The sequence below is a fragment of the Plectropomus leopardus genome, chromosome 9 (genome assembly GCF_026936395.1).
Source record: "Plectropomus leopardus strain MGB_pleo_1.0 chromosome 9, ASM2693639v1, whole genome shotgun sequence".
Taxonomy (NCBI): domain Eukaryota; kingdom Metazoa; phylum Chordata; class Actinopteri; order Perciformes; family Serranidae; genus Plectropomus; species Plectropomus leopardus.
In genome coordinates this window covers 18,907,575-18,934,876 of record NC_142184.1, presented here as the reverse complement: position 1 = coordinate 18,934,876, position 27,302 = coordinate 18,907,575, and the positions used below count along the sequence as shown (strand labels likewise).

Sequence of the window (27,302 nt, the reverse complement as noted above, 5' to 3'; positions counted from 1 at the left end):
TCTTTATCTACGTGTCAGAATCAGAGGGATCAGAAGAGAAAGAGGTTATGGCTCTGTGCCTGCATACCACACAAACCAGATGGTGCCTTGAATTACAGTGAATGTGGGAAATGCTTCAGGAATTAAATATTTGTTTTTAGGATACAAGGCTTATGGGAGACATCCTCTCTTTCTGGTTCTGTTTGCATGTTTGATGTGACATGTTGTCAAGGCTCAGGGCTTAATAGGGTCAAGTCACATAGACAATGTATAAATTATTTAAAATTGTTGGAATGTTTTTTTGTATATTTGCACATATAGGCCTACACGTGTATAAAAAAAGAACTCAAACAGAAGTTTAAACATTGTGAGGAGAGGTTAAAAGCCAAACATGGCTCGTGACAATGCTGCCCCACTACATTTCACTATATAAACTTTACAGAAAAAAATATAAAAACACTGATTGCATAATTCATAGTTTCAAAACTAGCAGTTATACAAAATTGAAAGAAATGCATAATTGGCATGTAAGTTTATGGTGAGATGAATTATAATGAAATAGTGTTATAAATCTTTGCTAATTCTTTGCTAGTCCTTTTCAGATGTTTTTAAATAACAAAAAAGTAGATGTTGATTGTATTTTCCCAGTTAACTTGTGGTGTCCCACCCACAAACCAAGATGTGTATACTCACCTCTAGCTCTCATTTTTGTCTTTGCAACAAATCCTTATCCAACGGTTTGTATGATATCCCCACAAATGGTGTTATGTCTTTCACATAAAGTTAATAAATAAGGTAAAGTTTCTGTGGTTTGGCTCTGGAAAAGACATAAGGTTGGGTGTCTTTTGTATTAGGCAAATAAAGTTACTGTGGCAAGGTTTAGGAGAAGGAATGTGGACTAAGTACCTTAAAATTAGCCAAAATTTACTCAGAGGTTACACAGTTCCAAACACTGGGCTCCTAGGGCTAACTGACCCGTCTACCACCCCAGCCTGCCCCCTTACTGGACCGCTCGGGACCACTTTCTTCTTCACTCCCTTAAGCACCTTTGCTACATGATTGCAGCCCTCCAAAAATATGTGTATTATGCATGAATTACTATGAATATGTCAGATATGCAAATTTTGGTGCATTTCTTTTTATAGGAAAACGTACGAACAGTGCAGCCTTCTCTTTGACAAGCATAGTATGGAGGAGCCTTGTAATCCTGACACCTTTTCCTTTGTTTTCTCAATTCTCATTATGCTTTATTTTTTACTTGGCAATTTTATTATTTAAAGGTAGTTTTGGGTATTGTAATACATACAGACAATACCTTTGCTGTATACCCTTTGCTGGTGCACATGGCAGCTAAGAGGATCACTGAGTTGGTGATTCAATCTTTAGCTTCTCCCGTTCCCACGTCAGACAAAGAGCCTTTGGGCAAGACACTGAACCCCAAATTGCTCCTGATGGTTAGGACAGCGCCTTTCATAGTAGCCACTGGTGCCATCGGTGAGTGCATTGACAGCTGTAGGTACAATGTGGCTGAACTGTAACATTATACAGCAACACAAGAAACTGGTATCAGCCCTTATCTATCAATCAAAAACACTTGTGCTCTCCGAAATATTTCATACATTACTGAACAGTATTGATTGTTTTAAACTTTGGATAGCTAAGTTTTTGTCAGGAGTAGACATGAAATAGTGTCTTTCTATAGGCACACATTTGCTGTAGTTATTTTTATTTTAAATTAAGAAAATTCACTTCTTGACTAGTCACCCTCCTACATAAAGATACTGGACATTACATGCACTCAGTGACCAGTTAAGAAGGGAATAATTCTGTATGTCAACTGATCCACCATCATCAGCAATGTCAGTCTTATTTGTAGAGTAACTATTAATACTTCTGTCTCCTTGCCAACAATGTGTTTCCAAGGTCAGCTATAATAACAAACACTGAGTTGAGCAAACAACAGCTAAATATCATCTCCAATTATATGCTTAATTTATTTTAAAGTTTTCCTGATAATGGAAAAATAGAGGGGAGCATCATTACAGGAAAAAACTGCTTAATTCATGTTGGCCAAGGGAACAATTACAGCTGTTGATTTTCTCATCTGTGTCAACTGGCACTGTGCTGTATACTGTGAATGGCAACACTGTTGGCACATGATGCATCACACTTGACATAAATCATTGGGCTTAATATTCATGCTTGTCAAACATTTCATTTTAATGACTTGTTTTTATTTACTAAGTGACATGCCTGTCCTTATAATCATGCACATTTTAGTGATTGGTATAACTATCATAATTAAATATTAAATAATAGTTATTGTTAATTATAACATTATTTGCCAAGTTAGGCTTATTTGTGTCAATTAGCAAAAATGAAACAAACCTACTGTTAATAATGAAGAACAATAGGGTTCACCTGTGTGTGACAAGTCAAATATATAAAGTTTAACAAGGATTAAAAGATTAGTTACAGTTTTGGTTTAGTGAGTCTAATCTAATAAAACACATAGAATAAGTCCAATGAGTTGAAGTCAGAGAAAAAAGTTAATAGTCAATTACCAAGACAAATGGTATAGCCAAATGAGGAACTTGTTGGAGTGGGGTTGAAGTGTGTGTGACTAGGGTGTTGGATGAAGTCTCAGATGATGCAGGAGGCCCAGTCCTTTCAAACAACCCAGAGGAGGAGAGCAACATATATATCTGAAAGCACAGACAATCCAACATTTCGAAGGGGATGACCTAGTGTAGCTTCAGGTTCATCACAGTTACTCCTCTATGCTCTTTGTGTCTGTGGTGGTGGCAGGCGTTGAAAAATGTGAAAGTTAAATCTGGAGAACCGAGAGCCAGAAAAATTCTTCCTCTTGTGGATTTTTGCTTTTTGCTTATGGTCATACCAGCTTGGGCTCAAATTTGTCTGATTTCTGCGGCTAAGCAGGGTCGGGCCAGGTCAGTACATACATGGGCGATTGTCTGGAAATGCTAGGTGCTGTAATCAAATGAGCAGGGAGATCTGAGTTTACCACAGTTCATTTACACACACTACCCCCATTGTTATGATAAAAAAAAACTGGTTGAAAATTTGCTTAGTATTCCTTTATGGTCATTTTTCCTTGAAGTTTTTTAGCTGTAATCTCTGCTGTCTAAAAACTTTTCAGCATGTCCTTTTTCTGCCCTGCTGTAAGGACCAATGTCTGAAACGTGACCCCTTAACTTGCCCCAAAAGTGCAGGGCTTATATGAAATGGTTTTTGTTAAAGACAGCCTAACCCTTTTAAACCGGGAAGAACACCAGTTTTTCTTGCGCTACAGTCAGACGCCTTTCACAAGTAATGAAACCCTTAAAACCTGCGCAAATATATTTAATTCTCTTCATGAACATAGAAAAAAAGGCTTTAAGCAAATTACAAGATACTGGTAAAAGGTGACACGAAAAAAGGCTGAAAATTAATGTTAAAAGAAGGAGAGAGCGAAAGCGAGAGGAGAGACTTTTAACCACATTTATTGAAACATGTCCACTAAGCACTTATCCCAGCACTGTACAAGACACCATACACTCCCCTACATCCACCACACACACACACACACACACGCACACACACACACACACACACACACGTGCGCACACACGCATGCTAGTGTACACATAAAGTGTGTGTGAGAGAGAGAGAGAAAGAGAGAGAATTTTAAAAAATTATCACAAAAAGGAAAAAAATGTCCAGAGACTATATTTATGGTTATTAGAATTCTAGATTCAAAATATGTTAAGGATTTTATATAATATTTTTAAATATTTATCACTTGTTTCAGGTCCTTTTCTTGTTTTTACTTTCCTTTTTTGCTGATTTTGAGGTAATTTTTTTGTAACTTTTTACTAATTTGTTTCTAATTTTTGCCTCACTTCTAAAGTTGCTTATCATCTTTTTCCAATGATTTTAAAGGAAATCAAGCCGATTTGCTTGGATTTTAAAGGGTTAAAGACAGAAATATTAAGTAAATATCTACACTGGAAAGTTTTTCCACAAAGACATATGGAGCAAGGTAAACAACATATTTTTGAGGTTTTGAGAACCTGGAAGTTCTGGTTTTACTTCCACGCTCTATGAAACATGATACAGGCATGATTAAGCATGTTTGTGTGCAGTCAACCCTTGATTACCTTCTTCTAATCATTGTCCTGGTAGTTGACGAGTCAGCATCTGGGATAGCCGTTCTCATCGTTCGTCCGGATGTAGCATCTGCTGTGGCATCTGTTGTTAGCACCGCTAACCAGGGAGCATACTGACTAATCTCAGCATCGTCTGGATGTTCAGAGTAAGGCCACAAATGACTGGATTAATGCTTAGCAGCAGTGTTGATCATCAGAACTGTCAGACAGACATGGTTACACCTGATACCTCGCTTCAGCACCGGTGTTAAATGTTTTGTGTAACTATATGCCAAAGTGAGAGCGAGCTGGTATTAAGGACGCTGTGTAAGAATTTCAACAAGCCTCACATGGTTGACTTGTGATTGGATTCAGCTTGAGAAACACCTTGTGAGCAGTTAACAAGAATGCAAAAAAATTGAAGCTGTCATATTCGGATGTCAAAACACATTTTTCTCTGTGTAATTATAGCAGTCTGCTCCATGCTCAGTTCCTGTTTCTCGCCTCTTGTGCGTGTATGTGTGAGAATCTGTATGTGGGTTTATTCTCTGTAATCTTTTAATGACATGCACTAACGACGCGTTGAGGCTCAGAGAGAGCCCAGCCCATGAAACGCACACACACACACACACACACACACACACACACACACACACACGCAGAGTGACTGAGGCTCAGTGGAAGGCCGCAGCCCCTGAGAGGATCCACTGGGAGATTAGCCAAATCAGAAAAGCGTTTTAGAGAAAGGCAGCTTTAATGCAACACAACACAGATAAAGTATGTGTGTCATGGAGAGAAGAGATAGACGTCCACAGCTTCAAACCCAACATTTTGTTTGCAACTTTCTCAGTCTGAGCCCTCTTGTTTCATCTCCTTCGTCATCGGGTTTACAACAGAGGCTCCTGCCAGTCAGCATCAGCATCTATCACTGACAGTTGCATGCTTACACAAATGTACAGCCTGCTGTTTTTATTCACTTTTTCCACGTCATACTGTACTATCTTTGAATGGCTCTATATTTAAACCCTACATCAGCTTTATCTTACTGTAACACTTTATGAATGTACGCGTCTCTCCCGGGTTGTGACTGAGTTGAATTTCTCATTTGCTTGTCAAACTTGATGACTTGCGCAGAAAGCAGGAGCGGGGAATTGAGAAATATGGGCAGAATATACATTCCTTACACTTAACTTGATCGGAAGTACAGTGCACAGCATATTAGACTTAGTACTTAAGCACGAGTCATGTTCCTGTGATCATTTGATGCTGATACATCGTACTGTTGTCAGTGACTGAGAGCTGGTGCGGCCTTAGCATTTGCATCAGGTTTCTGTGCAGTGATGGTCCAGTTGAAGTGGACGTGAGTAAATGTGTTCTGAAAAAGAATCATATTTATTTGATGTAATGTGACCAAGGTACAGAACTAGTGGGGTTGTCTTATTCTCCCTTTTTACAGCTACAATAAACATGGTCATTTTTTACTTCTATATATACTGTAGGTATGCATTAGAAATGCAATAGTGCTGGATTTTTGATGCCGACGTAATATAAATAATTTGATTCTTAGGGATGAGCAGGAGTACTCGAGTACTTGTTTGGCTGTCAGTATTTGTTCAACATATAGAGTACACGCCACCACGCCGCCGCCATTTGAACGTGACTTTTACTTTTTTTTTCTTTTTACTATTTAAAATTGGTAAAAATCTTATTTTATTGTGGAGCTGCATGCATTGTCACTCAACACCTCCTCGCCCTTCTGTTGCTCTTTCCCTGTTTATCATGAGACTACTGCTGCAGGAGATGAGCTGCAACGGGACCAGTTTAACCTGATTTTCTGGGTCAAATAAATACCATGTTGGGCTGGTAAAAACAAACTTCTGGTGCAAGGTAACAAAATATTAAACCCAATATATTTTTGGAAGCTGATAATAGAAGTGGCTAAGTAGTGAGCCATCTCAAATCCCTCTCATCTCTGTTGAGAGTTGCACATGCTCAGTACCAATTGTGCTGTTTAACATGAACATTTTAGCCCAAAACCTCAGCTCTATCAACCTGTGTTGCTCATAAGCATTGTATTATTGCCAACTCAAAATCTTTGTTTAAAAAACTCACCTGTTGATCAAGCTCCACAATATGCCAAAAATAGAGCCACAACATTTGGCATTAACTCTTGTTTACCAGCCCAGTCTGTTTTCTGAGCTGTGGCTGAAATGTGCTGCATACAAATATCCTTTTCCTTTCTTACCTGCTTGGGAATTCTGTGGCGAAAACTCCAGCCAAGTAAGCCGGTTTCTCCTGTAATAGATACTCCATTGTTGACAGCCAGTGAAGAACTGTATTCCATATTTGGAGCTTTTTCTGTCTGTAAATGTTGACAGTGTTTAGAGCTGTTTGCTTGAAGCAGGAAAAAAAGATAATACAATTTGATTAAAAAAAATAAAAACAAGAAAGCAATGACCAGTTGCTGATGGCATTTCTTGAAGCCAACACAAAAATAGCAGTAGTTAGCAATTCAGGATTTTTAGTTTCTGTGTCACGTCAAGGTTCTTTGGAAATTAATTCACAATGATGTTATCAATAATGCCTATAGCTCCAGGCATCCATTGTGAGACAGTACATTTCTTTGGACCCTTCATTTTATTTGAATTTTCCCCAAAGATTAATTTGCAGAGCTGAAACAAAATGCTGAGATTTATATATTCTTTTGAAAGGTTTTATTCATTTCATATAATACTGACACATGTACTCAATTGCGGTTAACAGGCGTTTAAAAACACAGATATTAAAACCATTAGAGCATTTATCTTTAGCCCCGTTGATTCCATGGACCTTTTTTTTTTCTTTTTTTTTTTCTTTTTTACACGTTTACATGTTTCAATATACCATAACATCTACTTGGTATTAGTCTAACCTCACCCCTGAAAGGATGTTGTCCTTTGTCAAAAAACAAAAGAAAAAAGAAGACGGACAAACTGTCTCCCCATTTTAAAAAATGGCATGTGGTAAGCCACAAACTATTCAAGATAAAATATTCTTACGGAGGTGAAATCTGAAAAAGAAAGGGTTCGGTTTTAGATCTGAGAAACATTTTGACAGCATCAAGTGTGTCATGTGTGGCACAGTTAAATTTAAATGTGTCTTCCCGACTACATGAGACAGCCATTCTGGATCCATTCCCTTTTTCTTTTTGTAGTGACGTCTGTAAAGCAGGATAGCTGTCTAAAATCCAGTACACCATTAATCCCAGTATGGAACACAACTAAGCCATAGAAGAGAGATGTAGAATACAGATTGTTGTAAAGAAAGTCACTTTTTGTCATCTAATCAAGTGCTGTTTAGGTCATAGTTCACTTTTTTTAAGTTCGTAGTAGCAGTAAAGGATTGTGGGTGATGCAGTCCTCTATGGTAAAGGACCAAGGACACTCAGTTGTGTTTAAGGTGATGGAAGACGGTATTAGAGTCCTGTCTCTTCAGCCTCCCCATCTTTGATATCCTCAGAAAAACAAAATAATTACTGGTTCCTTATAGAAGTCCGTCTGAGTGTGTTTCCTCACCACTGATAGGTCCATTGTGCTGTGTAAGTAACTCCACCGGCATTCCTGTTCTTCTCGAGACGGGCAGCACTATCGAGTCACCTGAAACAGGGAGAAAAGAAAGTGGGTCACTGAAAAAAGTCTCGAAAGAAAGTTAGGATGGAGCGGGAAACAGTAAAGGTCACAGAACATAGTGCGAAGCCATTTCTGGCAGAACATGTCAACCGAGGGTTTGAAATGATGCAGTGCCGTGCTGCTCGGTCCGCTATTTGGAAATAATGGGAAGTGATTCTTGTTGGTGGAGCACCGACAACGTGGCTAGCATGGTCTCAGTCTCTCCTGGCAAGAGACTAAACAAGACACAGCTTGAATTATGGCAGGCGGCCCACAATGCCTCTCTCAGCGCCTCGCCTGGCCCACTGCCATGTCATTTCGTCTGTTTGTCGAGACGGCTGCTCTAATCACATGGTCTCTTTATCTTGTCTATCCATCTTTCCATTTTCTTTGCTCATGCACTCACTTTTGGTTTATTTCAAGCTATTAGGAGACATTTTCAGCCAGCCAACGACCAAACAGACACAAATTACTGTATAACTGCCAGTGCTTGGGCATGTAATAGACCAGACTCTCCAGGACTTTTCTTCTGTTTTCCTACTTCTTTTTCTCATTGTGTTTCCCAGCAGCTTCCCTTCTTAGCCCCAATACAGGCTGTCCCCTTCTGCATTTTCTCCTGAGGGACTCGGCCTTTTGTGCGACCCAGGTGCCAGCTAACACAGTGTGAAGGCCAGCCATCACTGCGAGAGCTCAGAGGAGCGTTTCCTCTAAGCTGGCAGCTGAAACTGTTCTACTGTATCTGCTCTCGATGGCTCCAGGCCACCCTTCCTGGGTCCAATCCCATTGCCTTCAGGCATCTACTCCTGTGCCTGATCAAAGAGTCTGCAGGCGTTTGTTGTCACGCCAGTTCACTATACACACGCACCGCTGCATCTCTGTGGCTGCTGTGCTTTAAGGTGCTTCAAAGTCCCTTTAGGTGTTCATCCCCTTGCCTGTTTAAATATGCCTGTAGGTGGCAGTTTCTGTGCCCAATTAGAAAGCAGATTCAGGTAGTTAGATCTCAATTTAGACACAAGCAGTGCTCAAGTGTCATCTCTATTGGCTTTTTTAGGCCCCTGAGTGCCACATTTTCTATTGCTTAATCCACAAACTTTAACTATCTGCACTAGTGGCTGCTCAGATGGCCACAAGGCATAACTGCTTTTCACTCCTACAGTATAAAGTGGTGCAGGAATGAGTCCTAAATCCCGTAAATGAGTTAGCACTTTTGCACTTCCACAATGCACAGATCCCTTGTCTTGAAGACAGTTTCTGAATGGGTTTTTGGTTAGATGCCTGAAATAAAGTCTGTGGTTAACATCATGTACATAGCCACTATAATTATTATTTTTGTGGACTTCCATTTCAAAGCCAAAAGTTCAGACTTTTGTGATCATATTTGGACGGGAGCATGGAGCTGTGGAGGAGCGAGAGGTGGCTCTGACTCATAGACTGTGGTTTCGCAGACAGCCTGTAATTCAAAGTGGCCCCACCTTTCATAATGTTGAACTTTAAACCTTAATAAAAATGTATACAGATGAGCTTAATAAAAATTCACCCCTGTGCAGTTGGTATGAATGCTGAAATTAGCAATAGAGACCAACAGTGTTTCTTGCACCAGGCTGTAAACATGTTTATTTCTGCTGTTAAGTTGGGTATTTTAACACAAGTTCTTCTTATGGGAGTTGACTCGCTCTTGGAGTTATTCTTAAGTGGCCATTAGAGGAGCTGCAGTTTCTGGTACTTTTGCATTGCATTGTTTTTTTCAGACTTCTGGGTTGCTCTTTAGTTAAAATAAGCTAAAGAGATTGTCTGTTTTTTTCCTATGACATAAGATACGGCATTCAATACTCCATTCATGAATTTTGAAGCTTTTGCATGTTTTAAAAAATATGGTTAATAACAAGTAGCTTAATGAGACTTCAGAGTTTAGACTTTACAGCATTATTTTGGTGGTGACACTGAAGTCATGTGGCTGTTTTTATAGCTCAACGTTGACTCTATGCTTCTTTTATGCTTCAAAAATCATGAAAGTGATAATCAGTTGTGAAGATTACTTTAATGAACCAGACTTGTAAGTACATTTGGTTTGCAGAGAACTTATTTTAAGCAATAATTTAAAATCCAATGGAAAAATACAATTAGCTTTGAGTTTAGGACACCAGTGTGATTCTATCTTCTGGGTTGACTTTCAAAAAATGTCATCCCTGCAGCACTCTATACACATTCTTTAGAGTCACACATGACTAGATTATGGAAAGCAATTTTAATTATTTGATCTTCATTTAGTTTTAAAAATCTAAAAGCTGCATCAAAATACTTTACAAAGGTTCTATTTAGAGCTGCAAATAACAATTGTTTTAATTATTGAATATGCTATGGGTTATTTTCCTGACAAATCGACTCATTTTTTAGTCTGTAAAAAGTAGAAAAAGAAAGTGAAAAATGCTCATCACATTTCTCAGAACCAAAAGTGACTTCTTTAAGTTGTGTCTTTTGTTCAACAAACCAAGACTATAATTCTGTTCAATTACTATTAGAAATTACTGTTATAAATGGCAAAGACAAGCAGGAAATTCTTAGAAAAAAAGAGAGAACCCGCAGTTTTTTAAATTGTTTTGCTTGAAAAATCACTGAAAAGATTAATCAATTTTCAAAATAATTAATTCATTTTCTTTTGGTTGACTAATCAATTATTCAATTAATCGACTAATTTTTGCAGCTCTAGCCTTGATTCAGTGTTTGTTTCTATCAAAAAAAGAAAAATGCTTTCAGAATATGTTGCCTAAAGAGGATGATGCTGCTCGCAGACTGCCACATTGGTTTAGTGTTGATGTAAGCTTTCTATATAGGAAGTGAGACATACGTGCGCTGCTGACACCTTGTCATGTGTTTTGTTAATGTGTGTATTCGACTGCGTGTCTATCTACGCCAATGCGCACACACACTTGCCTTGCAGTGTATGACAGCTCAGTGGCTTGGCAGCCAGGCCGTGTCTGTCTGCTCATCCATATGATATTATTTGGCATTGATCGAGCTGTCTTCCATCCCCTCCCTCTCTCCTCCCTCTGCCCTCCTCCTCTCCTCCTTTCCTCTGCTCCCAGCCAGGGATGGATGGAGGGAAGGATGGAGAGTGCCAAACCCTCTTTTGTGTTCTTGCCTGCTCTGTGCACCCAGACGCGAGCATAAGCTCCTTGTCAGCTGAGCAGTTCCAATATTCTTGTTTTCAAGTGTTTTCTTTATTCTTTTAACTACCTATCACCTCTGCATTCAGCCTTTCCTCTCCACTTAGTTATTTTTTTCTCTCTTATCCATCTCCCCCTGCCTCTTTCTTCCTAGTTGCTGCTCTCCATCTCTCTCTCCCTCTCTCATCCTCGTTCTCTCTCACTCCATCGTCAATTTCAATTCACGCACAGGTCTTAATGGGACTATAAGAGAACGCTCGATGCTATTGATCTGGATGCCTGCGCGTCTTGACCTCAACGTACCACACCAGAGAAAAAAAAATCACTCTTTTCATCATCAGGAAAACACATCAGCGAACACACTCACATAGTGTACACACAAAAGAGTATCACACACACAGACTCACACAGATCATTGATCAAAGACCTGAATGCGAGAGACAGCAAATATTTGTGCTCTTTCAAACTACGACAGAGTCAATGATAAAGGGATGCTCCGCTGAAACTGGTTTGCTTTGATCTTGTTCAAGAAATTATAAATGCGCTCTTTGGGGTTGATAAAACTAAACGCATTAGATCAGATATAGGAATCAACTTCTAAACGGCACTCACATATTCAGAAATTACATCATCATATCTGATCAACCCTCGCGTGCCTCTCTCTTCAATTATGCCCCGTTACATACTCCGAGACCACTCCGTCGTTTTCTATTTCCATCTCTTTGTCTCTTTATCTCGCTATGGTGGGAGCAGCAAATTTGGTTCAGTAACACTTATGAACACAAATTTGAGCTCAGGCCAGCACAGCAGAAAAAATATTTCAGGGTAAAAAAAAAAGGAAAGAGTGAGGGGGCGAGATCCACTTTGCTAGGTGAGAGGTGAGCAGCGGAAAAAGTAGGGAAGGAATTCTTGATCAGCAAAGTGTATTGGAGGCAGTCTTCCAGTGTTTCAAAGACGTACAGAGTGGGAAAGACAGAGGAGCCCCCGTGTGTCTTACTTATCCCTCTCTTTTTACCCAAGGAGATGCACTCTCCCTCCTCTGACCACGCCTTCAATCAATTATTTAGGCAGAAAACAAAGGTCTGCACCCAGCCATGAATAATGGAAGATGAGAAGGCAGAGAGAAGGATGGAGGTTAGAAACAGAAGCATACAGTGACAAGAGGTGAGTCTCGCACAAATTCCCTCCTATGACAGACAGCTAAGAGTCTGCTCAGGTCAAGCCGCTGAAGAGAAGCCAACAGGTGCCGGCGCTGAGCAGAAAAATATATGATGTACATCCATACCTGCACACACATAAAGACAAACACAAATAGTACGTAGAAATTGAAGGAACACCACATATTCACAGACTGCACATACTGTATTATGGGCGAATGGGAGCATAAAAACTATCCAAGGACAATTACCACTCTAGTGTATCCACTGTGGTGAGTTCTTTTTGCATCGAGTCAGATGGCATGCCAGTCAGACGCAGGGAAGCAGGGCAAGTGGGAGTGAAGGGAATTGTGATGTTCTTTCTCTGTGTGTGTGTGTGTGTGTGTGTGTGTGTGTGTGTGTGTGTGTGTGTTATTTGCCTTGTTCCTGTTGGCCTTGTTTTTCTTCAGAGACTGTTTGATGTTAGATCCAAGATGGGCGGGAGGAGAAAGTAAAGAGAGAGAAATTGGGTAAGAAAAAGAAATATATGGAGGGAAAAAGTAAAAGGAGTCGGGGATGGAGACAAATATAGAAGAAAAGAAAAAATGAGAGGACATGACGGCGGTGGAAGTGGGTCACTCCGTGGTGGGTCTGACCGCGTGTGCATGCATGTATGTGTAAGAGGGATGAAAAGAGTGTTTGTGTAAGAGATAGAGGGAAATAGAAATATTGCAGAGAGAGAGATTTTGTGAATACCAACCTTTGTGGTCTTGACTTTGTTGCCCGTGCTGCAGCTCCATCCTGTGAGGTCTGGGAGAACCTTACACTCCTCGCCATCCATACACGGCTGCATCTGACACCACCACTTTTGGGCTACAATGGAGGCTGGGGGGGAGAGAGTAGAAGGTGGCAGATATTTAATTTGGCAAAGACATGATTCGATGTTTGCGGGTGTGTTTTCAGTTGGTGCTTTGATGTGTTTCCAGACTCTGTGTTTTTTGAAGTTCCAATCCAAATTTTAAAACAAATTTTTAGTGAATTGCCAAACGAAAATAAATGAATGTGCGTTTCCATCCACTAACGTTATGCGAATATTAGGAGTTGGGCTCATCGAGATAAACAGTTGGTAGCAATTCTCAGTTGGGTGCCATAAAACCATTGCAGAGGAGACGGGTGCAATGAGATGATGTTAATAAAAGGCAATGCTTGAACAGTGAAAACAATGTGGAAAACATGAGGGAAATATAGCATTTCTGTTTCTGTGCCACACTTTGTCTTTCAGTTGAAATGGAAGCTTCAGTTGTTGAAGTCACATGCTTCATATGTCATGATTTATGGGCCGTGTCTGATATTGGTGCACATTTTGTCACATTTTGCTTTTATTGATACAGAATCCATTTCACCTCAGCCTAGTGAAGGAAATTTTTTGCAGTATTTCAACTTTTATTTAGCAAATTGGTAGCATTTCCACACAGGTTCTTTTAAACAGAAAATTTAAAAATGTGAAAACACCAGCTGAATGAAAAGAGTTTTGGGGGAAACTATTTTGAAAGCAAAGCTTTGCAAGCTACCCATCACTTCACACTGGAGGAAGTTGAATTACAGCATAGCTACCACAGCGATAAATCTAAATTGGTTAAATAACATAGAAAAACTACTATAAAAGATCAAACTGACATTGTGCATGTGATACAAAATTGTAACCACAATACAATACACAAAACTCATATGCCAGCAATCATAGTTTATTGCAAGAAGTGTTCACTGATCATCCATAAAACAAAACTAAACAAAACAAAATATAACAAAAATCCCCACTATTCATGGGAAAGTGCAAGACATGTTGGGGTTGGTTTTGCTAACAATGCCTTTCAATCAGACACCTGGCTACAGAAATTAGAGTCCAGTTGTGGTACCAAACAAGATTATTCAGTCAGCCAGTTAATTTCTGAAATAGCATACAACAACTTCTCTGATTTTTTTTTTTTCAAATTACATAGCAATGATTAGTACTTCTGACTTAATGTGTTCAAAGGGTTTAAATTACAGTAGAGAGGTTTTGGTAAAATACAAATTAAATGATTGCTTTCTTTTCATGACCCAAATTGTTTGTAGTTTCAGTAATAAACTACTCAAAAAAATTCCAAAAGTAACACCAAGTAATTCACTATGCAAATATGAATGTAGTTAAATCACCAGCAAGCCAGTGCTAAATTTACTTCCCTTCTCTAAAACGCTGGATGCTTCCTGATAGGGTACTTTTTATAGCGGTGGATTCAGCAACAGCACGATGCTGACACAAACCATAAATGATGTGTAAATTTGAGGATGCACACATAGCGAGTTGCAGAGCAGTCTGACCTTCAGTTGAACTCACCAGGCTTATTCACCAACCGTTCTTAGCTATCTTTCCTAAATAGTGCTGGTATCTGAAGTTGTTTCTGGTTTTCATTCATCAGTTACGTGACTAATAAAGTAACACATTTACTACCACAATCCTTCTAAAATAGTTTTTATAAAAAATAATCATCTGTGTTCCTTCTGCCCCATTTTAACTAATTAAATGAACTAATCTTTCAAAAACAAGACTCAAATCTTCTCCATCTCTTTATATACATGTAACCCCCCACTTATTTTGTAGGTAGTCTTTGGTTAACTTACTAAATCACTAAATTTCCAACTGTATAATGCCTTGTACTTTTAGAACAATCATAATCCACTTCTACAAAAATGGCTTCTGAACAGTCATTCTTGAAATCCTGGATATTTCACTGAAAAAAACCCACTGACACTTACCCACATGATTCTGAAGACTTAATGTTATCAGCATCAACATAATTCTTAAGATATTTCCCATATGTGCCGCTGCTATTAACCTCCAGGGGAACATTAAATAGAATTTTTCCTCTGAAAGAAACAATTTGACAACCTTTCAGAGATTAAAAAAATGTTCTATGTTCTCCTTGGAGAGCATTTTAAATGCAGATTATTACTGTATGCATGGGCATGGGAGTCATGTGAATTTAATCAGTACATAAGGGATCATTATATTTTCAATTCATGTAAGGGTGAAAAAGAACAAAACTGGAGGCAAGATAGCTGGAATATGTTGTGATCTTTTTGGATTTAGAGTAGATTTGCTCGCAACACGTCAAATCAGATAAAAATGAATTGATCAAGTGCCTTTAGCAAAAAAAGACCAGACACATCAAGAAGAGGAAAATGATTAAATATCATCACAAAGAAAAAAGCAACAAAGGAACACTCACCACTGTCAAAAATCACAGACTGACTGTGTGAATATATGAAGAATGTTTTTAGGAATCTCCTTTCTTTATCTGTCACTTTCAACACAGTCAACTACCAGGTAATTACATGTTGAGCATTTAAGTATGTTAGTTATTGTCACTCCAACAAAGTAAATAAACACTTACTCAAAATACAGCCTTTATTCAGTGAAATAATTCCCAGGGGATTAGTGACACTTCATGAGATACTTGTCTTTAAAAGTCCAACTTTGCGATATTGTCTAAGAAATTTTCAAAGCATTTCATAGTAATCAGATGTTGCAGATGGGAGCCACTTTGAGCAGAGACGTCCCAGCATGCAAAGCTGAGGCGGACTTTAATCAAGTCATCTTTATGTGGTCTGTCAGAATGTGTCAGCTCAATATTGATGTCATGCCCGCAAGCAATTTAAGATGTTTATGGTTAATAAACCTTTTCCAATTGGAGAGAACTATTGAGCACTTAATGTATTAAAGTGCTAATTTGCCAAAAATTAGTCCCTTATGCTACCACTAATAATCATTGGTGAATGTAACTAAGTAAATGTACTCAAGTACAATACTGTAATTAAAGGAAGAATTTGGATTTTGGCCAAATGGTTGTTGTAATGCATACTTTTAGCTTTGCTATTTTAATTACATTTTTCTTTCAATGCAGGACTTTAATATGTAATCAAGTATTTCTACAATGTGGTATCACTAATTTTACTTAAGTAAATTATTTCAATACTTCTTTCACCACTGATAATGATACATGCTAAATAATGATAAATGATCAATGATCAAGATTAGGGTCAAATTTGTTGTGAATGTTTGACATTCACGACATGTGCCCGCACATGTTGTTACAGTGTTTGTTCATGTAGTGGGTTACTTGTGTTGTGTTTTAAGTAATTCAACTATGAAGTTAAGTGACTGTGTAGTTACAGTTCCGCACTTGTTCACTTTATGTACCTGTTTATAGATTTAGGGTTTTCACATGAACTCCAAAGGTAAGAAACAACAGAGCCGCAGGGACTGCAGTCTGTGATTTCATCAAGTGCCACTCGTTGTAGCTGCAGGGGGTGCAGGATACTGATTTTGTGGACACAGGAACAGTAGCCAGGGGGATTTTCCGGGTATATGGGTACATTTTCTAGCCCAGAATTGTCAGCACTACTGTGAAACAAAGCTCATTTATGTGTAAAAGCCCAGATAAACATTTGGGTCTACAGAATCAACCTTTCATTCATTGTCAACAAAGCGGCTCCAGAAAGATAACACTTTCTGCAGATTATAATATTTGCCATAACGATTCATGTTGGGAGTTCTTTTATGTTCACATGACATTGAATGAAGTGCTCAATATAATAGCAGGAACACCTGAATTACTCCTCATAGAGCATTTTCCCTATTTTCCCACTCAGTTATGAGGAATTTGTTCAATTTTTTTTGTGTCATTGAAGTTATTTGCATGGTTGTGAAACACAGATTACTTTTACTGTTCAGAATACTGGTTTCTGCTTCTTTTACCTTTGCAGTTTATCTGGGTGAAAGCTGGAGCAGGCATTTCATTATTGTTTTGAATTGCTTGTGTGAGCAATGTAACCTTATGGCATCCATCATCTTTGCTATTTCTCTGCATTCATCAAAAAATTTAATTGACAAAGCAGAAAACAATGTTGGACAGGAGAGCAGGGACAGTGGGAGTAAGGTTTTGGTTTGTCTGATTCTGTTCTGCTCTTCTGTTCAACGGCTACAAGGACAACTGCAGTATTTTTGGCTCTCGGTGCACAAAAATATGGCCAAGACTATATCGACATCTATGTCTGTAGTCAAATCAACCTTTACTTAAGTCGTGCATCAATTTTCATATGAATTTTCAGAAGGGAGCAGCACACCAGAATGGATGTTTAAATGGAAAGATGTATTCAGTATAATAGATTAAATATTTTATTCAGGAACAAGCTTTGTTTTTGAGTGCCACATTTATAAGGATTACTGCGTCAGAACCAAACAGAGAATATAAATTATATTTCATTCAGACATTTTTGTGAGGGAATTGACCAGTTCTAGATTCATAACCCATGATCAAAAGCCTCAACGTAGCTTTCTCTCTTACTTTTCATGTAACCAGTCTTTCAGGAGGGACTGTCTGTTTTTTACTTCCTTTTTTTTGTTTTAACAATATCTCACATACTGACATACAGAGGCTATAGGCACAGGTTCTGTGTCGACATAAACAAATCTCTGATTCTCGTATTGGTTTCACAATACATAAATGTTAATACGTATACCACTAGTAGGCACCAGGCAGGTAATGCAAGCGCAACTTTAGCGCTCTTACTGAACTATTGCTATACTCCATTATCATACAGAGAAAAAGTATAATCAACCAAAAACATAAACGACCATGAAATGCATTTTAAGACACTAAAACAAGGTGTGGATCTAACAGTAGGATTGGCAGATACATACAAATGTGTATCAACTGTGGTACTTACCATCAACACAGGAGGGCATGGCCCGGGTGGTGCCAGCAACCTGTCCAGGGAAGCAGGAGCATTTGACAGTCTGAGATCTCTCCTCGATCTTGTTCTTGTTGCAGCAGCGATGGGCAGCGATCACCTCACACGTCCCTGCCTTCACATGCACTGTGAAACAGAGAGACACACTGTTCAGTATACCAGGCTCATTTACATTAATCCAACATGTGAGTGAGCGGCTTGACAGACAGAGAAAAAGACATTTTGTCATCAGATTAGTTTGGTTCCACACCAATAATTTAATGCCCAAGTGTCAGATTTTTTCAGCGTTTCAAATAGGTTTGATGTTTGTGCTCCCTGGCGGCTGTTTACACTGTTGACAATTTGTTGGTTTGATTAAGAATATGGATGTTATCTACCTTTACCTGATCCAGAGAAATAGCAACAGAACAATCTCCACAAAAATGGCAACAAGCGTCGATCAGATCAATGAAGCTATACAGGTTGTTGTAATTAAACCCACAGAAATAACAATGAAATGAACCTTGACAGGACAGAGGTGCCGGTCACTGCCAAAGCCCTCAAACAAGACAACCCCCCCTTCACCAAACAAAAAATGGAAACTTGAACATGATGTCAGACTGAATAATGAAGTGAGATGAAAGCCCAATTCAGTGTAATTATGGGACTATTATCAGATAGCGATGAGCCACAAAAGAGCCGTTTATAATCAGAACTATCAAATTAAGCATTTTATGAATGCTGATTCTTTATTTATGCACTGATGTGTGCACAAACAAAACCATGCAGACTCACAAATATAGCAAATGATGAACTCCCAGTTTTTACTGCATGGCTGCTGAGCCACAGCTGCTGCTTCACTCAGAGGATCTGTACAGAAAATGCATTTAAGTCTCTTGTAGCCCTTCTATAAAACACAGGGAACAAAATAGTATCTTAGTGATTAAAAAATGAAAAAACAAGCAATATTTGTGCAGAATATACTGATTTGATTGAATGGTAAAGCAATTTCAGGTGAGAATTAGCTGTAATACTAATGAAGGGCATATGTAGGCAGTCCTCCACTTCTTCTATAGCTAGCACTTTGTGTGCACATTTATACACACACACACACACACACACACACACACACACACACACACACACACACACACACACACACACACACACACACACACACACACACTTCAATCAGACAGCTCTGTGGTTAATTAACAACAAGTCCACCCCGAGCACAGAAGTCCCTTGAGTCAGCTATGAGAGAGGGAACAAAGACATCACTCTACATTTGAAGATTTGTGATGTCAACACATGGTCCTTTCATACCACCCTTTCATCAAAAACATGAAAATGTCAAGGACAAACAAAAAGCCTTGTCAGGAGCATTGTGTGCAAGAATATAGTGTATATGTGTGTGTCTGTGCATGCTTGGTTGAGACTATGTACCTTTGCATGTCACATGCGTTTGTCAGTGAGCATGTTTGTATAGTCTTATGGTTGCAAAAGTAAAAGTCTGGTGTGTGCGTTTTGACTTTTCACACAGTTGTTGGAAGTTCCTGCTATTACCATTACAAAAGAGTCCACCCACAATACAACAAAGAGTGCACTCTGCGTGGCAATGAAAACTAAAGCAGCAAACAATGACTCCGCTCTGTCCAAAGAGTATTTAAAAAGTGAGGCAAGCTGAACTGAAAGACAGAGTATGAATATGTTAAACAGGCTAACAGAGATTTGAAAAGTTCTTAATTTGCTCCGTTAATGAGAAAAAGACAAAGCAGCAATCCTGCAAAGCCCAGTCCAATTACTATCTCAGTGAAAAGCACTGTCTAATATCTCGCCCACTGTGTGTCTGTGTCTCATTGTTCTTTCATGTCCTCTGATTTCCCTTTTTTGATCCACTGGCAGTGGATAGTGATGCTGGTTGATTGATCTGTCCATCTGTCTTTCCATCAATCCGATTTGGATGTTATCAGCCAATTAAATTGCTGTTATCTGTGGTTAACATCCTCATATATTGGTTAGAAAGGGCTTGCCACACTTACTATTAAGTTCAGTCCCCGTTATCAATTCATTGAATGGCCACTGGCATATCCAAAATTGTGAAACATCCGCTGTTATCAGTCTGTTGAAAGGCCATTTGCATAGCCAAATTTGAGAAGAAGTTATGTTAGGTTTTCATTTCCTCACATTTAGATGCAAAAATTACCGAAATAGGTTCAGGAAAATATACCTGACATGGTATGTCGCTTTAAACAATGGTCTCTGGTTAGAATAATTCAATGTTGACTTTGGGTGTCACACAGGACATGAACTCCGCTCCTTTGGGTAAAAGTCCTGTGCTTGTGAGGTCCATTGTCCATTAGCTCACCTGGCAGAGCAGGCGACCCATGTTCAGAGGCTGTGTCCTCGCCACAAAAAAAAAGCCACAAAAATAATCTGCTTGTGCATTTTTGACCTGTTCACCACCCCTCCCTCCCGCTCAACATGGACTTTCTTGTTCTTTATAGTCCGTCACCTGACTTCCTCCTTTGTTCCCGTCATACTTATTACCCCACAAGAGGTCTTTGCCCAAACAATAAATGTAAATGGACATTTTATGACTTCACAACGACCTTCTGAACTTATTAGTACAGTGGGTGTAGGAGACCCCTTCTAACCTATGACTCTGATGCTTATGACCACTGATAATGGCCATTTAATGGCCTGAAAACAGCTGACACTTTGGTCCACAGAAAGATAGCTCATCAGCTACAGACTGGAACAAACTTTGGTGTCAATATTTATGGCCTGCAGATAATGATTCCCAGTTATTTTAGTGATTCCCTGACATTTGGTTTATCAACATTACCAAGGAAGTGAGTTAAACTTAAAAACAAGAAATATCCACATGTGATCAGAGCCTCAGGTCACATGATGAACCAGTCACAGTACTGTTTTTTCTGACCACATTGTCCCTTTGACCTTTTCTCTATTCCCACACATCAGGCCACACTTTTATGATCCCACAAGGCCTTTGTCCTTTTTAGTTATTACATGACCTTTACTTAAACACTGACTTCAGGCTAAATTGTCAAGTTAAATGACAAGAGGATGAGCTATATTGACTTTGCTTCTTCCTCTGTGCCACTCTTGCAAAATCTCTACTTGCAGAAAGATGTGTGATAATCGAACCTGCTAATTGTTAAACTTTTTACACCAAAATAACTGCAACTGTCTTCTTTCACCGCAAGACTGTAAGACTATCCAGATCAACACTATGTCATTTATTTCATCCAACACTTTTATGCCCTGGGCCAAAATGAGCCCTGCAGCCTCCAAGGATTGTTAGTGAGCTTTAAAGTTCTGTTTGATGCTGATACCTCTCGTTTTGCCTCTTGCCCTCTCTCTCTCTATGCACCACCCTAATTGACTTATTTTTGTATTTTTCTGATAGACTTGACAACCGTGTTGGCTGATACTCAGCTCAGGAAAATCAACACACACACACACACACACACACACACACACACACACACACACAGAGTAAACACCTTAGCCCAACCCCCCACTGGCACACACACCCCCTGGCCCATTTTTTGGCTCAGCACCTGCAGTTGTAATTGACTCAGCATTAGTAAGAGCGGTGGTGCACTAAGCTGAGCATAGAGGAGTAATGAGGAGGCGGGCGTGTGAGGGTTTTACTGGAAGAATGTAAAAGTTCATTGAGGCTTGATGACACAAATGAATGTTAATAGATGGCAGTAAATTCTTTCAATATGGACCACTTGGTGAAATAAATATGAGCTGGAGTCGTATGACAGAATAGTTGAGTGATTATTTTGGCACTGCTTGATACGTGGATGTCTACAACAGACTGTCGGGACTTTATTTTCCGCTACTGTAATTGGCAGCTGAATGGTTGCCTGCTCAAGGTTTTACTTCGAAAGTTCACTTGACAACTTTTAAACTGTTACTGCTGCCAGGTGACAGTGATGGTTTTCAAATAACCAACTATGTACTGGAGCTGCTCAGAGAAGAAGACTGACGGCACGGGAGTGCTGAAGCCTTGCTGACCAAAACTTGAACATTATAATCGTGTTGATTGCTGCTATTCATGGTTTTTACAGAATGCAGACAGTGGTAATCATCCTGCTGGAGGTCTGGTTCTGTTTTTCATCTTTCAAATCAACCTTTAAAATATGAAAATTGCCCAAACGCATTCTGGGTACATTATTTAATGCTGTACTCAATTGGTCCAAAAGGCTTTATTTGATAAAATGGAAATTGGCAGTATTCGCTTTCTTTAGGCTCAAATCGTGAGTTTTACTCTGCCTCAACATAAATCCCAATACATCACATTTTTCAGCAATAACACCACTAGATTCTGGTGGACTTGTGCTGAATGTGTTGATTTTTTTGTGTGTGTGGAGCATTTAAAGTATTTTGGGGATATTTGTTTCCAACCTGTTCAGTTTACAATAACATAATAGAGGGTATAATGGAGACAACCCATAATTTCAGGCTGTAATTTTCTTCCTTGGTTTGACATATTCCCACAGCAGGATGTAGGACTTGGAGTTGCCGTCAGGACTTAAAAAGTAAGTTAGACAAAGGCAGAAAACATAGCTTCTGATGTTTTCTTTTGACTCTTTTGTTGACGATCGCTCACCTCCTTCATTATTCTCACTTACAGAGAAAGCAGAAAAACAGAAAGGACATGTTTTTTACCAGAGTCAATCCATAGTCAGGATATGGTACTCTGCAATGCATGTCTGAGTTTCTTGCAGTGCAGGGAACTGCTGCTGATGTTGGCAATGTGGTAGTAAACACTACTGCTGCAACTGTTGGTTAGTTCAGTAAACCTGAAGGATTTTATATGAAGGCAGGTGTTGGCCACCTTGCCCTAAAATCTATGAGTAAATGATTTTTATTGGGTAGCACTTTTATAGATGATTCATCATATAAAATGACGCATTTACATGGAGCAAAAGGGGATTTGGGGGTAAAATACATGAAAGACATAATGATTGACAGTTCAGCACTCCCAGAGAAACAGCACTCCAAAGGCATATGTATGTGTGTGTGTGTGTGTGTGTGTGCTCTCTAGCTTAATACAGCTTAAGGTGTCAACAGTTCGAGGCTGTGTTGTGCTAAGATGTTAATAATTACCAATCTGCCAGATAGAGAATCAGGCAGGGGGCCACAGACTCCAATAAAGTCTGATAAATACTCAGCTAAATTAGGCATTAGTCACCACATGACATAAGCAAACACACACACACACACACACACACACACACACACACACACACACACACAAATAAATATATCAACCCATTCTCATTCCAATGTTGTGAATCCTGCACTTTGTCACGTCCACTCGGTGTCTGATACTGATGCACAAAGCACTCTTTGGCATCAGTGAGAGAGGAACAGCTTTCTCTTGGGTAAAGCACATGAGGTTAATGTTGTAAAATGATTTACGCAGCAAAACTAGTCGGTTATGTTTAGAAAAAGGATCAGTGTTTGGCTTAAAATAAGTATGTTTGTTTAGGCTTGGATGCAATCATGAAACCCTTTGCTGTTGTCTGAAGACATTAAAGCCTAATATTTTAGGATATCGGGTGTAGGCAGCAAATATCCAGGCCAAGACTTACACTTTTATGTGCAGTGCTGATACCACAGTTTGATTAGCAACTTGAGACAGGTCAAGACAGCATTCCGGTTATTTTCTATACCCAGATATCTGCATATTAATGAAGATAAATTAGGAAAAAGCTCATTAAAAGCCAAACCATTGTCAGACAATAGTCGATATGTTCTTAGATTGCATTTTGGCCAATACGGTCTGCCTCTTTTAAGGTCTACCTGCATGAAACCAACTCTGCTCAAACGTAATTTGTCACTACTAATTGGACTACAAATAAAAACCATAGTGGCTAAGGTGGCACACATGTGTACATGGGCAAGATACTGCACTCTAAATTGCCATCAGTGTATAAGTTTGTGTGATAGTTTAAGCTGTGTAGCAGGTGGTACCTTGTAAGGTAGCCTCAACCATTAGTGTGTGAATGTGAATGGATGCATGTGACATGTAGGATTAAAGTGCTTTGCGTCATTGGAAGACTAGGGAGGAGTTATACAAGTGCAATACATTTACCAGAGCGCTTATGGTACCAAAATATTGTATTGTTGACTACTATACAGATTCTACAAACATATGCAGATATCTGTTTGCAGGGATCAGACAGGCGTAATGTAACGTGATGTGGATATGCAATGTACATATGAAACGTATGTATCATCATGTTAAAATAAGTCAGTGTTGAATTTTGGTTCCACACTGGACACAAACAGCGGTCTCCTGCTAAAAGTCCTTTATTTGTTTGAACCATCCTGACCTTCTGCGCTGATTTTTTTTCTGTCTTTTTGGCAGTTACTCTGAACGCCTGGTATTTCCACTGATGAGTTTACATTGGAGTTAGCTGAAAGCCTGGTGCGTCTCAAACACACACTATAGAACTTGTGTCAGTATCAGATGCCGAGGTGTGTGACAAAACACTGGTATTTGAAGACCTGAGAAGGAAAGCAGACTGAATGTACACATAGAGTACACACACTCACAAAAAAACGATTTATCTCTGTATGTACATTTGGGTATGCACAGCTAAAATAAATAGCAGGGGTGTTCCAGTCTCCAGAGATAAATGCTCGCCATGGACTGTGTGTGTGTGTGTGTGCGTGTGTGTGTGAAGACTAATGATGCTAAACTACACTAAAAAACTATGCAGTTCAGTCTTGTTGGGTGCGATTGCAGCCCTCTTTCTAGTTCATAAATGGCACCTATCTTCCTTTACAATCAAACCTCATCTATCCATTTCTACTCTCCTCCCTTCCTCTTCTTCTCCTCCTCATCTTCTTCATCTGTCCCACCTCATTCTACTGCTATTTCATAAATGACCCCTCCTTTTCTCAATCTCTCTTAGCCACTCCAGCGGCCCATTTTTCCTCTGCTCTCTCTTGCTCTTAGCTCTGCACAGCAAACTCAGCAGGGTAGCAAACCATTATCCTCAATCACAGGCCCTAAATCAGAGAATTTTTACACTTTCTATAATGTGTTCTCCCTCTCACACCCTGTCTCGTTCTCACTCTGTTGAGGTCTCTCTCCCTGTCTAAACCCGCTCCTATCTCTCTCCATGACATAAGGACTTGTTATCCCTGCTTCTCTTAACACAGCAGTGGCTGTTAACCCCATTTACTAAGGATGACGTGCTACTGACAGACTAACAGATGGACAGATTGCCCTGACTCTTAACAACCAACCAGGAACTGTCTCTCTCTCTCTCTCTCTCTCTCCCTCTCTCTGACACACATGAGGCACTGAGATAGCCCTCTTTGTCCCAGCGGGGTACTTCTTTCAAATGTCACTCCCACCACTGGGGTCCTCTCTTTCTCTCTCTCTCTCTCTCCCTCTCTCTCCACACACACACACACACACACACACACACACACACACACACACACACACACACACACACACACACACACACGCACGTTGCACCATTCACCTTTACAGTATACAACCCTTCTCTGCCAAATGACAAGCATTACCAGAAAGCTTTACTCCTCATATCCATTTATTTGATCACAAACAAAAGTAACCACGACCAATGGTTGTCACTGAACACTACAAGCCATAATGCCACCAAGTCTTCTGTGCCACTTATTTTGTGAGGATGTGTCTATGAATTTGCTATGCCAGTTTTGTTTGTCCAGGTACTAAACCACAACGGCAATTTTGGCTTTCGTCTCTGCCAGCACCCCCCCCCCCTCCATTATGAGTTTTCTCCCACCAGTTGAACAGAGATAGCAAGAAATCCAAAAACTGTTTCAGGTGTAGCACTGGCCAATTTCGGCAAAGTGTCCACAGCCAAAATGTCAGCTGATGTCCCAGAACAAATTTTTGCCAAACATAAGAACCAGTTGTAAGTGTACTCAGCAGAGTGCAGATCTTTGCTGGTTGGTCACTCATGCTGAGTGCAGCAGGTTGCATAGAGAGGGTCTAGTTTTCCTGCATAGGCACTATATGTGAAGTACAGATTGAATGTGGTTATTATGTGATATGTGAATTAAAAATAATAATAATAATAATTTTTAAAAAATCAAAAACACAGCCACAAATCTTTGATCCATGTCATTCATAACTGAAGTATTAACTGTGTCTGTTGGCTACTGCACAACAAAGTAGAAAATAACAATAAATACAAATCATATATTAAAGAATAAAAAAAGGGAATCCAACAAAATAACTACAAAGCCTGCTTACTTACTTCCTGTGCAAGTGTAAATATTAAGGAAAACCAACCAATTCATCAAAATCTGCAGGCAATGCAGAGGAAACAACGGTTTCAGCTTGACAACAAAGAGCTGTGGATGGTGAAATTTTTCCTCCCAGCTCCCTTACAGTGAATATAGCAACAAAGAGAACAAAAGCGGGGACTAATTAATGTCGTATTGTGCCTTACTTAAATGGATCATAACATATTGAGTGTGGATTTAATCTTCAGATGCTCCGGTTAAAAAAAGACCAAACTTTTCTATGGATATCAGTTTTTGAGTGATGACAAAGGACAAAATGTGACCCGCAATAGACAATAAGGCCTGTTATTTTTAGCCATGACATTTTCCTGAAAATTTCTCTTAACCATCTGGTTGAGAGAAGTGAAGAGTCAACAGTCAGTTATTTTATATAACAGACAATAAAACAGGTTTTTCAACAGTTGTGAGTCACAACAACCACAAAGGTCCTTGAGCATACAGTTATAAAAGTGCACACAAAATATTAGGTTGATTGGTGTAGTATTTTGCAAGATTAGCTGCGGATAGACAGATACACAAGCATGCAACCAAACACATGATCCCCTCCAGGCTTAGTGGAGATGATTACCAAAAAGAAAATAACTCACAAATTACTGCTTGAGTTATCTTAATACAGTGATCTATTTGACCCAGTGCTGTTGTTGTTGCTGCTGCTGTGTGATTCATATCTGTGGGTTGTGGCCAGGTGGAGCCAGAGACAGATGCTCATGTCAAGTCAAAACAACTTTATTTGTATAGCACATTTCATACAATGTAGGTTCAATGTGCTTCACACATAACAAATATGCACAAAATAAGATAAATTAAGGTGTAAATGCATATATACATACAAATACAGAGAAGAAGAGAAAAGAAAAAAGTAGTAGTAATATTAATAAATGAATACAGATTGTTTAGTCCCCACCCACCCGCCAACATAGTATACCCAGCCATACATACAGAGAGAGAGACAGAGAGAGATGGAAGGAACGAGAGACAGACAGAGAGATGAAGGCACCAGCTAACCATAGGCCTGAGAGAACAGGCAGGCCTTAAATTTGCTTTTAAAAGACAATACAGTAGTTGTACATCTTATGTCATATGGGAGTTTGTTCCAGA

General features: G+C 39.3%; 1 protein-coding gene and 1 long non-coding RNA gene across 2 annotated transcripts in view; one reads left to right on the top strand and one right to left on the bottom strand.

Moving 5' to 3' along the window:
• LOC148188724 (uncharacterized) overlaps positions 1-27,302 on the top strand; it is a 232,205-nt gene that overhangs the window by 171,124 nt on the left and 33,779 nt on the right. The window lies entirely within an intron of this gene.
• LOC121947294 (chemokine-like protein TAFA-2) overlaps positions 6,825-27,302 on the bottom strand; it is a 105,214-nt gene continuing 84,736 nt past the window's right edge. Inside the window, exons 3-5 of the mRNA XM_042492276.2 lie at positions 17,844-17,993; positions 12,835-12,959; positions 6,825-7,762 (exon numbers count right to left, since the gene is read on the bottom strand). Of these exons, the coding sequence (XP_042348210.1) occupies positions 7,751-7,762; positions 12,835-12,959; positions 17,844-17,993 (287 nt within the window). The 3' untranslated portion in view covers positions 6,825-7,750. The remainder of the gene's footprint in view (positions 7,763-12,834; positions 12,960-17,843; positions 17,994-27,302) is intronic.